The sequence below is a fragment of the Notothenia coriiceps genome, unplaced genomic scaffold (genome assembly GCF_000735185.1).
Source record: "Notothenia coriiceps isolate Sejong01 unplaced genomic scaffold, NC01 NC01_scaffold00015564, whole genome shotgun sequence".
In the NCBI taxonomy this organism is placed as follows: Eukaryota; Metazoa; Chordata; class Actinopteri; order Perciformes; family Nototheniidae; genus Notothenia; species Notothenia coriiceps.
Genome location: NW_011348265.1, coordinates 368 through 13,536, shown reverse-complemented (window position 1 = coordinate 13,536; position 13,169 = coordinate 368). Strand labels below are relative to the sequence as shown.

Sequence of the window (13,169 nt, the reverse complement as noted above, 5' to 3'; positions counted from 1 at the left end):
GTAGTTCAACATGTTAATGTTCTAATACAAGTAAGTATAACATGGAAAAGGAAATAAAATAGGTTTCATATCGGATGTGGATTTACTTTCTCTCACCTTGTAATTACACAATCAAACAATCTATAATTTAGCTCTGGCCTTCACTCACAAAAAAACATTTTGTTGAATTGGACACATTTTTCGAAGCTCTATTGACTGACATGCAATGACTGGGACTGATGGAATAATCCGTGAGGAATGAACTAGGAGCAGAGACATAATCATATTTTAAAAGACAGCAGCATCATAAGAGGCCAACAAGAGTGACAGACTGTGTCAGTGTGCTGAAGGAGTTGGGACCAGCTAGCCAGGCCAGTCTCTATGGACTTTCCAAGGGGTAAAAATGCTGCTGCTGGAGTACTGACTGGAAGTATTGCCGATATCATGTCTACCATCCTCTTAAAATACTCAGCAATATCAGTCTCAGGAAGAAAGGTGTTTTAACGCTTATTAAAAGAAAAACATGCATTCTTGTTCTCAGGAGGGGACATTGACAGAGGAGTACTGGAAAAGTACACAGTAAGTACTTCATAGTACTTGTGGGGGTAGTTTCACTAGTACTGAGTCCAACAGGATCAATCTCACGAAGAACTAATGGCAACAGCAAATTATTCCCTCATCAAACTTAGCAGATGTGGCTTTATTTTGGTCTCAGCAGGGGACTTTGACAGAGTATTTCTCAAAAAATACACAGTAAAAGTACTTCAATGTATTGTAAGTAGTAGGCTAATACAAAGTCAAACAGTATCAATTTCATTAAGAATTAATGGTAACATTATATTTGTATCATTCATCAAAGATAGCAGAAAAACATGCATTATGGACTATGACAGACGATTACTCACAAAGTACACAGTAGAAGTACTTCATTTTATTTCTGGTAGAAGTCAAACTAGAACCGAGTCCAACAGGGTCAGTTTCCTTAAGAACTTGTGGTAACAAATATTTGTATCACTCGTCAAATATAGCAGGAATAATGAAGAGCAGCTGATTTGAAAAAGCAAACTCGAGAGACGGCTGAGTGACCGCAGTGCAGAATCGCTGTATAGTTTAAATATCCTAACAATGTTGTCCATTTTAGACATAGGCTTATTATATTTACAGCCCTTAATAACATCCCATCTCTGGGCTCAATATGTGTCTTGGCCGTTTTCGTTGTCATCGCTAAATTCACCTTGTTTATAATAATCACCGTTCCTTGTTTTGAAATCACTTCCGTGAGTTTGGCCCCGCCCCTCACTCCAAGGACCATTAGACCATTTAGTAAGGTAAAAAGCAAAAAGCAAAAAGGCCTCTCAGACGCTCTTCCGTTTACGTGTTTAATAAAGAAAAAAAATTGGACGGTAGATACACGGATTATTTATTTATATATTTTTAGTTTTTTTAAAATCACTTTTTCTTCTTTTTAATCTATTCATTACTTTGGCACCGCACTTATACTAACTACTTTTTTTACACACATGCAACAAATTAAAGAAGATGATAGATAGATAAATAGATAGATAGATAGATAGTTAGGTCTATAGATAGATAGATAGATAGATAGATAGATAGTTAGGTCTATAGATAGATAGATAGATAGATAGATAGATAGATAGATAGATAGATAGATAGATAGATAGAAAGATAGATATTAATGATATTTACAAAGGGGGATTTTTGATTGCAAAGTCATGATTAATGTGGGTAAATTGGCCACGTACAACAGAAAATGTCATCACTTTATGTAATGCAGCCTTAAAAACCAGGAAAAGTTACGTTTATGCCATGATACCATAAACACAATTTAAGACAAGNCATATCACAATATCGACAAGATACTGATTCCCTAGACCCTACTGTGGGTTTACATAACTTACACAGCATACTATAAAATAAACAAGGCCCAGAAGGCGGGTGAACTGTGTTCGAGTCTTGGAAAAATCAGTAAAGCCCCCTCACAGAAGACAGTCACATACACACACTCACCTGACACACACACACACACACACTCACCTGACACACACACTCACCTGACACACACACACACACACACACACACACACACACACACACACACACACACACACACACACACACACACACACACACACACACACACGCACACACACACACACACACACACACACACACACACACACACACACACACACACACACACACACACACAGTTCCATCTTCTGTGAAGTTTTGGAGTGTGTTCCTCGGCTGAGTACGCTGACATCAGATGCGACAGTGAGCCTCTCTCCATAGCTGGGACTGTGGACCACATGAGACGTGTGGCTTCTTCTGTTGACACCAGGCAGGGCTGTGCAAGTCGATGAAAGCTTCTCTGTTCTAGTTATTGTGCAGCACTGGCTGGGGAAATGAAACAACTCCAGACATCCACAGGTGAAAAAAGTAGGAGTTCCTGTCCAATGCGAGTTGTTCACAATCCAAAATATATTATTTTGAGAAAAAATAATGTCCAACACAATACAAACATCTGTATATGAAATGATCAGTCTTCTTATTTTGGGTTTTGAGTTAGAATGTTTCTACACGTTTTTAACTGTCTTTCAGGTGAGATACTTCAGGCAAAAGTTTTTTTTTTCATGCACTAGTGAAAAGAATACATCCAAAATACACATTTAGATGTTTGTATGACTAACTTAGATTATTTACGACTGTAGATTTATTTCGAGATGTACCAAAAGTTATTTTTAGATTATGCATAATTTGCATATTTATGTAACAATTCAGAGAACCTTGTAATATTGTAATCAACTTGGGACGTTTCATGGTAATATCTGTCTATAGTGTATTTCTATCCCTTTCCCCTGTAGTGTCCTGCATAATATATCATATTTTCATGGAGTTTTTTCTCATACTCTGAGCCAGATATCTCCTCTTCACTATCACTGGCATACACCACACTTTTCCAGTTACATTCTTCTTTATATTCTGAATGGTTTTAGCGAGGGTATTTTTTCATATATCATTCATAGCCTGATTTACATAAAAATGTTTGCTAAAATGATGCCAAAAGGTTTTAGTTCTTTTCAAATTGCTTTGAGCATTTTCTGATTTTGTGGATTTATTCAGAGAGACATCTTGAATTCAATACCCTGTGAACACCTTTGACTCTTGTACGTCATCAAAGTGAAGCAATCTATTGAACCTGGCTTTATGCAAGATTTAGATATCTGTTCTTGAAAAGTATGCAAATATCAGCACAAGTTGTTAAGATAATGCCTCATTTGCATATTTAAACTACATTTTACAGAAAACGTATTATACATATTATACATGTATTAAACGTAGTAATTACTGATATCTATTTTTTAAATGTTTACCCTATTAACCTACTGTGATATATAGGCCTTATTGTCACAGAAATATTTTAAATAATTTAACTGACTATTATTGTCATCCTTTTAGGATTAACACCCTTAAATATCCCTTGTTTTGTTTTTAATAAGTTGGTTTGAACTAATTTCAATTTTAATTTAATAAATTAGGTGGATGTTATAATATCTTTTCACATAAGAAAAAGGGGTTGTGCGTTTGTTTGTTGATGTTTTGGCTCTCTGTCTGGAGAAAACACAGGACTTTTAAAAATGTATTTCCATTTCTGTGTTTTCTTATGTCTTATGGAGTCAGTTGTAGCTGCTAGTTAGTTAGTTTGTTGTTGTTTATAATGACAATACATAACTAGCAGTATTTGGTACACTGACCGTAATGCGAACAATTGTAAGGACTCCCCCTTTAACAAACACAATCACACAACAGGAGTATATCTCTATTTTTATTTGTGTATATATACACATATAAAAAATAAGGGACATATGTACAATGATAATAAATATCAACACGTTTGTACAAGTGAAATAAGTTACTTAACATATTTTAAAAACAAACATAAAAGATCATTAACAGACGAGCAAAAATGGGGCAAAATGAACTTGGGGGTGATAATAGAATAATACAAATAATAATGCAATAAAACAGCAGAAAACGTTATTAGCAAACAAATGTGTAAGAACTGAAAAAATGCACATACAGTACATTACGCATGCACTTTTCTATCAAACTTGAGACCTGCAATTCTTAATCCTTTTAGTTCTTGCAACATGTTACATTAAATAAAATGCCTGATTGTAAAAGGGAAATATATTAAGACAAGTACCAGTGTAAGGAGCTAAAATGTTTTAGCTGTTTTGCTTTAAGGGATGTAGAAATATAAAGTGGGCACATTCTGTCACTGAGCTGCTTCAAATCAACAGATACATTTTTGGTTTTTGGGTCTGGACAAATTAAATAATGGTTAAAGTTTTGGTACATTACCCGGCCTTTCATAAAGTAAGGGGTTAAGAATTTGGTTCCAGCAGATCTCTACTGATATACAAACAGGAAGCAAACAGGAAGTCCATCAGCTCAAGCTGTTTCGCCTGAGGGATAATTTAGCTGCATACAAAATATGCAGAAATGTTGTAGACGTCAGCTCAGTTTAGCAAAGTGGACGGATTTCTGAGACTTAAAGATCCAGTGTGTAGGATAAAGAGGGATTTATTGGCAGAAATGTTAAATATTTTGTAGGAATTGTGTTTTCATTTGATAAGGATCAAGTCCTCAATGCGGAGTTAGCCATTTTGCACCGCCATGTTTCTACAGTAGCCCAAAACGGACAAACCAAACACTGTCTCTAAAAAGGGATTTAACATTTGTTTTGAAGGGGCAGCTTGAATTTGGTGGCGCGAAGGCCTCCGCAAATTCACGCTTTGAAAAAGGAGGGGTACTAAATCCTACACACTGACCCTTTAAATATCAATCTGTAGTCAAATTCAATCAAAACTATTTCAACAAGAACAATAAGCAACTGCAGTCTACTTTGGCTTATCCAAAAGGTGAAGAGGCACAGAAAAAGTAAACCCGTTGAGATGCAGCCATGAATTCCTGTACAACCCTGGAACCATAAAATCGGACATATCTTTAGTTGTTGTTTTTTTTCAAAGAGAGCATTGTTGTTCCACAATATTAGTGTCTGTAAAAGTCCAAAAAATGGCCGATCGAAATTATGCACTTGTACACAGATGATCATATCAAAGATGTCGGGTCCACTTGCAGAGGATCATGCAACACTATGATGGAGGGCCGATGGCTGAGTACCTCTTCAACCTCACTTCCTTTTTGATATTCTACATCTCTCTCAGCGCTCTGTACACAGTGGGGGGGAAACAACAAGGTCTTCTTGTCCTCCCCTTCCTTCATACAGTTCTCCTCTGGTCCCGACAGACACGTCCCAAAAAAACGAAAGCCACCCCTGATGGACGAAGAGAGAGGGCAAAAATAATGTTAGGTTAGAGAGGGGAAGCGGATGTATTTCAAAGTTTCCTTGAATTTAGAACAAGAAGTAGGCTATATTATTTCATCCTCATGAAACCATGACATTCAGTGTGAAACAGTGTTAACACTTCATCCTACCACTCCGACTCATTGGACCTGACTTAAAAACAACAGATGTAATCTCTAGCTACAGTAACATTAACAAAATATATTTATTTGTCAGTTTTGAGCAGGAGATTGGTGAAAAGGTCCCGCACACTGTCTGAATCTTGCAAGTAGAACATTTTTATTAAACGGACATTTCAGTCCGACAAAGGTCCTTCTAAGGTCAACTTATTTTGATCCTTGTCAGATTGAAACATTTTCTCGTTTATGAAATCTTCCAGTCGCAAGATTCAGGCTTCAGGCAGTGCAGGTCCTTTTTCTTATCTTTTGCCATGAAAGTAGTTTTTCTGATGCACCTGTCCCCTGGAGACTTATATAAAAGTGTGCAGCAAGGACAGCTTATGATGAGAAGGAGACTGGTCAAATGGTGCAGAAAATAGGGTTTAAAATGACTGGAGTCTAACGCCATGCTATCAGCTCAGTGAGAATAAAGCTAATGATGTTGGCATTCAGATAATGCATTGTGATTTTAAAATAGGCTTTGGTAGCCATGGTAGTGTTTGATTCCATAAGGAATAATAACACGACTTTATATCTACAGCAAGATGAGTCTTGTGCATTTGATTAGTCTCTGCTCGTGGTTCAATTGGTGTTATCTTAAAGCATCAGAGGCAGACATGATAATCTCTATTGTATCATTATTTAAATTACAGGAAATACAGATATTTGATTCCTTCTCAGGAGTTAGATTTCAGAAAAATCAGATGCATGTCTGCTAAATCTGGAGCTATAAGACAGTTAGCTTAGCATATTATTTGACAACAGGGATGAATAGCTAGCCTCGTTATGTTTAGTTGGCAAAAAAACCTGCCTTTGTCTTTATAGCTCACTCATTTACATGTAATCTCCTAATCCATGCGAGAACCAAATTGACGCATTGCAGACTCTAATGGGGTTATATGCCGGACAATTTATTTACAGAGAGCAGTAAACTGAAGTGTTTATACATTTCGGTTTTTGTACGGATTAAATTATTATTTAGTTACGCTTTTTTACCTAATTAAGTTAAGGAGGAACAGCACAGTGTTGAGTACAAACTCATTAAATCTACGAGCCATATGCACTAAAGTATGTTATGTTCACAGTGTAGTGTATTGAGAGGAGACCATTATTCAGTACATTCAAGAACAGACAAAGAAAGAGGGGCTGGACATCTATAAGACCATTTAAAAAAAAAAAAGTTACTTTCTCAACAACCATTCGTCTAATGTACTTTACACTTGGCAAGTATATACCGCTGAGGAAGCAGTGTCAAGTGGGAAGTTGTTTGGATGATGAACGGTATGAGTAAGCTTCAAGCGCCAACGCTAAAGGCCGAGCTATCAACCTGTTTCTAAAAAATCTAGTTTTGAATGGGCTTGTCTACACTAAGATAGAGTGATCTTCTGTTTGACTTTGTCGATAAGTGTTCGTACCATCACTTTCACACTTGGCCCCAAGGAAGTGTAGTGTCGAGTGTGAAGTTGTTTGGATTAGCAATTCTCGAGAAAGCAGAAAGCAGCAATACCGGAGGCCAAGAAACAGGCCGAACGGGGTCTACACGGGTAAACAAAATGGTTCTTAACACTACACCGAGAAAGGACTTTGCTTAAATCTGTTTGCATGAATTTAATTAAGTGGAAAAATACCTTTCTCTGGTTCACGGCCGCTTTCCTGCCTGGAGCCAGCAGTTTGGCAGCACGGCAGCAATCAGTCTGTCTGTCTGTCCATCCTTCCATCAGCACTGTGTGTGTGTGTGTGTGTGTGTTTGGTGTTTTAGTCCACAGTAGCCCGGGTCAGTCTCTGGGCATCGGTATGAGGGGGAAGGGGTTTCATGGGGTTTTAAGGATGCATCACAAACACACTGTGGTCCAGGATGGTTGGCATTCAAAGGACTAAAAAGTGTGTAGGTGTGTGTGAGTGGGAGGGGTATTTTCCTTCTTGGCAGTGCAAGTTACCGCCCTCACCATACACTAAGATTTAAAGCACTTATTGAGACATCCACAGCGGTCGCAACAGTGAGGGTTCAACTACATTCTCCATGCCTAATGTCTTCACGTCAGCTTCAATTTGGAATTAAGTGTGCAGTTATGTAACGCTGCTAAGAGCTGAAAGCAAATAACCTTTTCTTTCTGCAGAGATAAAGAATCGTCCTATAAAGGGCTCAGCCAAAACACATATCTGTTACACACTCTGACTCTAATAAATGTCGTACGGAGTGCACTTGTAGTGTATTGGACTTGAAGGTCACCGCTGAGCAAGGAATGTGCCCTCACATTGTCATTCACAGAGGGGATCCATTAGTCTCCTAATAACCGTTTGAACACGGCTGTAGTCGTGTAAGACGTATAAAAAGGAACAACAAGAAATGTCTTAATTCAAACCAACCATCACGTCAAATGAAAGTGGAAGGGATCAAGGACTTTCTCCGAGAGTAAATACAACTTGGGAGAAACAAAAAAAATTACAAATTGAGCAGAGAAAGTCTTGAGAGACTGTCCTTCATTCAAACCCCCCCTTGTGTCTTTCTCTCCAATTCACTTCATTTTCCATTTAATTTCCTCTCTCTTTGTCCCTGGCTCTCTCACCTCTCTGTCCCTCGCAGAGCGCCTGCTATGGGGACGTGATTGTCGTCTTGCTTCGAGATTAATTAGTCTTTTTTATACCGCTCTCACACTCTTGGCTCACTAATACAAAAAGGGAAGACACGCTTCCAGTTTTTAAGCACAGTAAGCTGAAAGAAAGTCTCAAAGGACCAGAAGGACACAGAATCAGTTCAATATTTTCCAGTCAGTTGCACTTGCCATTCATCAAGCGGGTTTCAGCACAGAGGGCTAAAAGCCTCTTGGTCCACTCAACGTCAATGAAACGTGCCCTTCAGAGCACATGTAACGCCATTTGTTAGATTTCCCATGCTCGAGGTGTGCTCCTCTGTGTTCAGCCTTTTTTTTTTTAAATACACAATTTACACAGGTGGCGACGGCACAGTGGAAGCAGAAAAAAGCCACAACCATGACTGCCCGGAACACACTAATTATAGGAGTGCATGTTGGCGAACACAGTGTATGAGTGTGTATTTTGAACATGCTGTGTGCTATAAATGTCAACAGTGAGCCAAACAGGCATTGGCCGAGCGAATGACAGCGTGTCACTGAAAGAGAGAGAGAGCAGGCGTCCTCAGGAGGAGGGAGGTAGGTTGGTTGTTTTGTTTTTCCAACTCGGGGAAACGGAGGAGGGACACGTCTAGACGGAGGACTCCTCGGGGTTGGCGTCGGGCAGAACGCTCCTTTGCTGCAGCGTGCGTCTAAGCTCCTCCTTGAAAGGGCTCGAGTAATCATTCCCGCTCAGGCCCAGACCCCCCAGCCCGCCGCCCCCAGCGCCAGCCCCGCTAGCCCTCTCCTCCCCTGCTGTGCTCAGGTTGAGGCGGATGTAGCCATTGCTACCCGAACCTCTAATGTTGGTGAGGCTGAGACGGCTCGGGGAGTGGATGGGCTGGCCGGGGATGGCGCTCGGTGACGCCGTGCTGCTCACGCTGCTGGGCCCTAGGGCGTGGCCGGGAACGATCTTCAGCGAGCCGTCCGAGTAGTAGTAGTTGGCGCCCGTCTCCCAGAAGCGGTCCTCGTCAGTGGGCATCTTGCTGGGCACAAACGTCGGCGGCTCTTTAGGGAGGGTGATGGGGTAAACCAAGGTGCTCTCAAGGGGCTTCATGTCGGCTCCTTTCCCCAGAGCGAGCTTCAGCCTCCTGCGCAGGTACAGAGCTGCGACGAGGAGCAGCAGGCACGCCGCTCCGAGGGTGATGACCAGCACCCAGAAGAGCCCCATGCTGCTGTCTGGAGCGCGGGCCTCCATGAACACAGGAGGGCTGGCCACCACGGCCACCTGGTAGCGCTCCGTCTGAAACTTCACCCCCTGCTCCTCAGAGTAGCAGATGTAGCGTCCCGCCTGCATCTGTCCCGCCGCGGGGACCACGAGGGCCTTCAGAGTGCGGTCGAAGTGTGGCCCTCCTGCTTCAGGGTCACCGAGCTGGAGCTCCCGGTCGTTCAGGACCCAGAAGGGCTGAGCCAGGTTGGAGACCAGCTGGCACGGCAGCACCATGTCCGACCCCACCACCACTGTGATGTTCTTCAGGCGGGAGTGCTCTGCAGAAGGAGAAGGAGAGTGGGTGTAAGAGGTGGTTAAGGGTTGTCCATCTCATTGACATTTGACTGCAGCTCCCTTCTGCTTGATTCAATTTATTTAACTAAATCCAAATGTATTCATTCAGTTCAGCTGCTCCTGCACTGGCAGTCTATTCCCACAAGGTGCCACTACTGAGGTGGAGCCCCCTACTCACCGGGGCTGGGGATGGAGACAGGCTTATCAAACTTGGCTTTCCCCCGGCTGAACCTTTCCAGCATGAGGTCCTGAGACAGGGAGGAGGTGGAGCTGGAGAGGAAAGGGCACAAAGCAGAACAGAAGATTAGTAATGTTCCCACTGAGTGCTACAGAAACAAACAATCTGAATCTACAGAGAACACAGCAAAAGATAATGTAAGCTATAAATGAGCCCCAAATGTCAGTTTGTCAAATTAGCCTTGTGTTACATCAAAGATATTGACCACAGCTTGATGATATAGTTAAATTTGTTCAATAACGGAATTCACAGCATGTAATTCAGGAGGATGTTTCTCAAAGAGCTTCAGGGTGATATTCTGTAATACCCTGCAATAAAAGCAGGTAATAAACTGTTTATTTCCAGCTGAATGACTTTCATTATGGTGTCAGTAAAGAGTAACATAATATCTGAATACTGCTTCAGGGGCTTTTAAGAAATATCAATACTAAGCGTATAATGTTATTTATATGTGTGTTAGAGTATGAATGCATGGGGTCTGGGCTCACCCGCGGTGGAGGTCGATGCGGACGCAGGCGCGGCCCTCGCTGTCCCAGGCGCAGTAGGGGTCTCGGGCCAGCAGGCAGTCTGGCTGGGACTGATAGCGGCTGCAGTTGGCCAAGGGCAGCTGGAGAACCTCCGATCGAGAGCCGATGTACAAGTACTTCTACACACAGAACGCAGAGAGAAGAAGACAAAGAACAGATCCAGCCATCGCCCAGAGACAGAAACCAGAGAGAGATGGAAAAAGAGAGAAGGATAAACAGAGAGGGACTCAGTTATAGGAGATAATGGGATAATCACTCTCAATTACAATAACATTCACCCCCATGACCCTCTTCAAATCCAATCTGGATTGCGCTCTTTTTACAAAAGCTGTTATAAAATGTCTGGTCGCGGCTTAGTCAGCTTTAATGAGATAAGCAGTGGGCTTTGGGGCAGGGGACGCCCCGTCAAAAAACAAGCATCGATCGGTGGACACGGCCCGTGTCAACACACAGGCTCCGGTGACAGGACAGGGACTCTGAGAAAACAACCGGGGCAGAGGTTCAACTCCCCGCGGAGGTGAAGGACTGTAATTACTGTTATTGTGAAGAGGGTTTTGTATTCATGAGGCGACGCTCAATCTGGAGAATAGCAGTGTTTAAAAAGTGATAATACAATTTTCTGAGTGGCAGCAGGCCAGTGTCAGTAGATCTGAGATTGTAAGTGCCTGGCAAAAAGGGTTTTAACGGACCAGCAGAGAATAGATAATGTTTACATTCAACGATAGATGGTTAGATTCACAAAGTGCTCTGTGCTTAACACAAGCTAGCAATACATTTACGTTCCGTGCAACAACATAAACAACGTCAGTAAATGCCCCCACTAACGAGTATCTGATGCTTTTATGTGTCATAAAAACTGTGGTTGCTAACAAGTGACCAAATAAGACTGATAAACATCATCACATCGAAAACTAGCCGCCTTCAGCTTAGCGGTTGTGAAGTCATGTGATCGTGATACAGTTTGTTTATAGCCTCATGTTAGCTATTTACTTCTGGTGATTGCATTTATATTTCCCTATTAACTATTAGAACTATTAGAAAGTCCATAAGTGGATATGTGGAGATTATCTTGCTGAAAAAAACATTTAAAGATCTTTTTATTTTTTGTCAATTTATTGAACATGTCAGAAACAAAACATACAACATGAATAATAACATATATATATATATTCTTTTTTTTTCACTCAAAATAATAATTATAACAAAGTACAAAAAAAAATAATACAAAAAAAGAAAATAATAATAATTCTCAAATAGTCTGTCATGTTCCACAGGGGCAAGAAGAAGCTTAAAAAAAACTTTTCTGGTCCTACCCCCTCTAGCATACATGTTCCTTATAAATAAAATATTAGGTCATCGTCATCAGCGACATGTTTGTCTTGTTAATTTTTTTTTTTTTTTACAAAACAATCAGAAAGGAATTACTTTTACAATTACAAGAAATAACAAATGGGATTTGACAGGTCCTGTTCATAACCATAAATGATTTGGCTCCTAAATAATACATGTGTGTTTGCCTCAGATCTTGTTTTATGGAATATACCAACACCCAGTTCCCCACTCGATCGTTGTTGCAAAGAGTTAGGAAAACGGAGACGACAAAATGCTCCTTAGCGTCTACCCAGATAGTGCTGAGTATTTGAACATGTGTAGGAATAGGTGTTGAGATATGGACATTATATTCTGTAAGGTATAGTAGGCTACATTACGTTATAAAGCAGAAGTCATACTGTGATCATTGAATATCAATGAAGAAGTGATGCAACAGAGAAAGAAGGAAAGCTAAAGGAAAACCAAAACTCTTGGTTCAAGTCGATCAGAGGAAGTGCAGTGTGCAAAAACAACAAAGACACTTTGAGGTGCTTTTCCCCTGAAAGAGCATTAAGGTTTCTGATCATACATAAAACAGTACATCAAGCAGATGGCTTTAGGCTACCATACTGAGTTAGAACAGCTGGAAGCTCAAACCTTCAAATGATGAAGGATTCTCCTCCAGAGCCACAAAGGCATTTGACATCCTTACTCATGCATAGGCTTTAGCATTAACCGTTTGGTGCATGTGTACAAATGGGAATTATTTCGTACTTATTATTGTTATCACTGGCTGCTAGCACAATTACTTATAATGGTCCCTTACTGTTTAGATAGCGTGTGTGCCAGCAGCTGTTATTAATAAAACACATCCTTTATGAAACTTTTAAAATAGATATCTTTACTGTTTATTTGTACTGGCTGCTGGTTCACATACTTTTTTATGTCCACTTACTTTTACAAGGCTTCTACTTAATTTACCATGGTAGTGTACTTTTTAATTAATTTGATTAACGTCTGCTTTGCTCTTTATTTCAGATGACTTTATGCTGCACTGATCCTTAGCGGTTAAAACTGTACATTTTCCCCTGAGACAAATAAAGGATTTCAGATTCTAATTAAAACTCTTTAAGCTGTTTGGATACTGTGAATGAAACAGTATGTTATTAATAACACACATCCTGCACGTCACATTGGACTTTAGTTTAGTTAAGTTATACAACATTTTTATTTTTGACTGTTGAAGTGTCCCCTCTGTGAGACCAATAAAGGATGTCTGATTCTGAATTGCAATGGAAAATTAAAACCCGTTAGCTCTAGATAGCTCTAGATTATTCACTAACTGTTATTCTACGCACGAAAAGTTTATTATTCCGCCGACTTATTTTGCCGCGCTTCTCCTCCCGCATTGAACATCGCAGAAACTCCGT

The 13,169-nt window shown here is 40.5% G+C and overlaps 1 protein-coding gene across 1 annotated transcript; it reads right to left on the bottom strand.

The window, feature by feature from the left end:
• Positions 1-3,865: 3,865 nt before the first annotated feature.
• On the bottom strand, positions 3,866-10,547 carry LOC104948951 (semaphorin-4C-like; the record flags this gene model as incomplete). Its single annotated transcript, XM_010775192.1, has 4 exons — positions 3,866-5,341; positions 7,158-9,647; positions 9,842-9,933; positions 10,390-10,547. Coding segments are annotated over 3 exons (1,146 nt in total), but the record flags the coding sequence as incomplete, so codon positions are not given.
• Between the last annotated feature and the right edge of the window lie 2,622 nt (positions 10,548-13,169).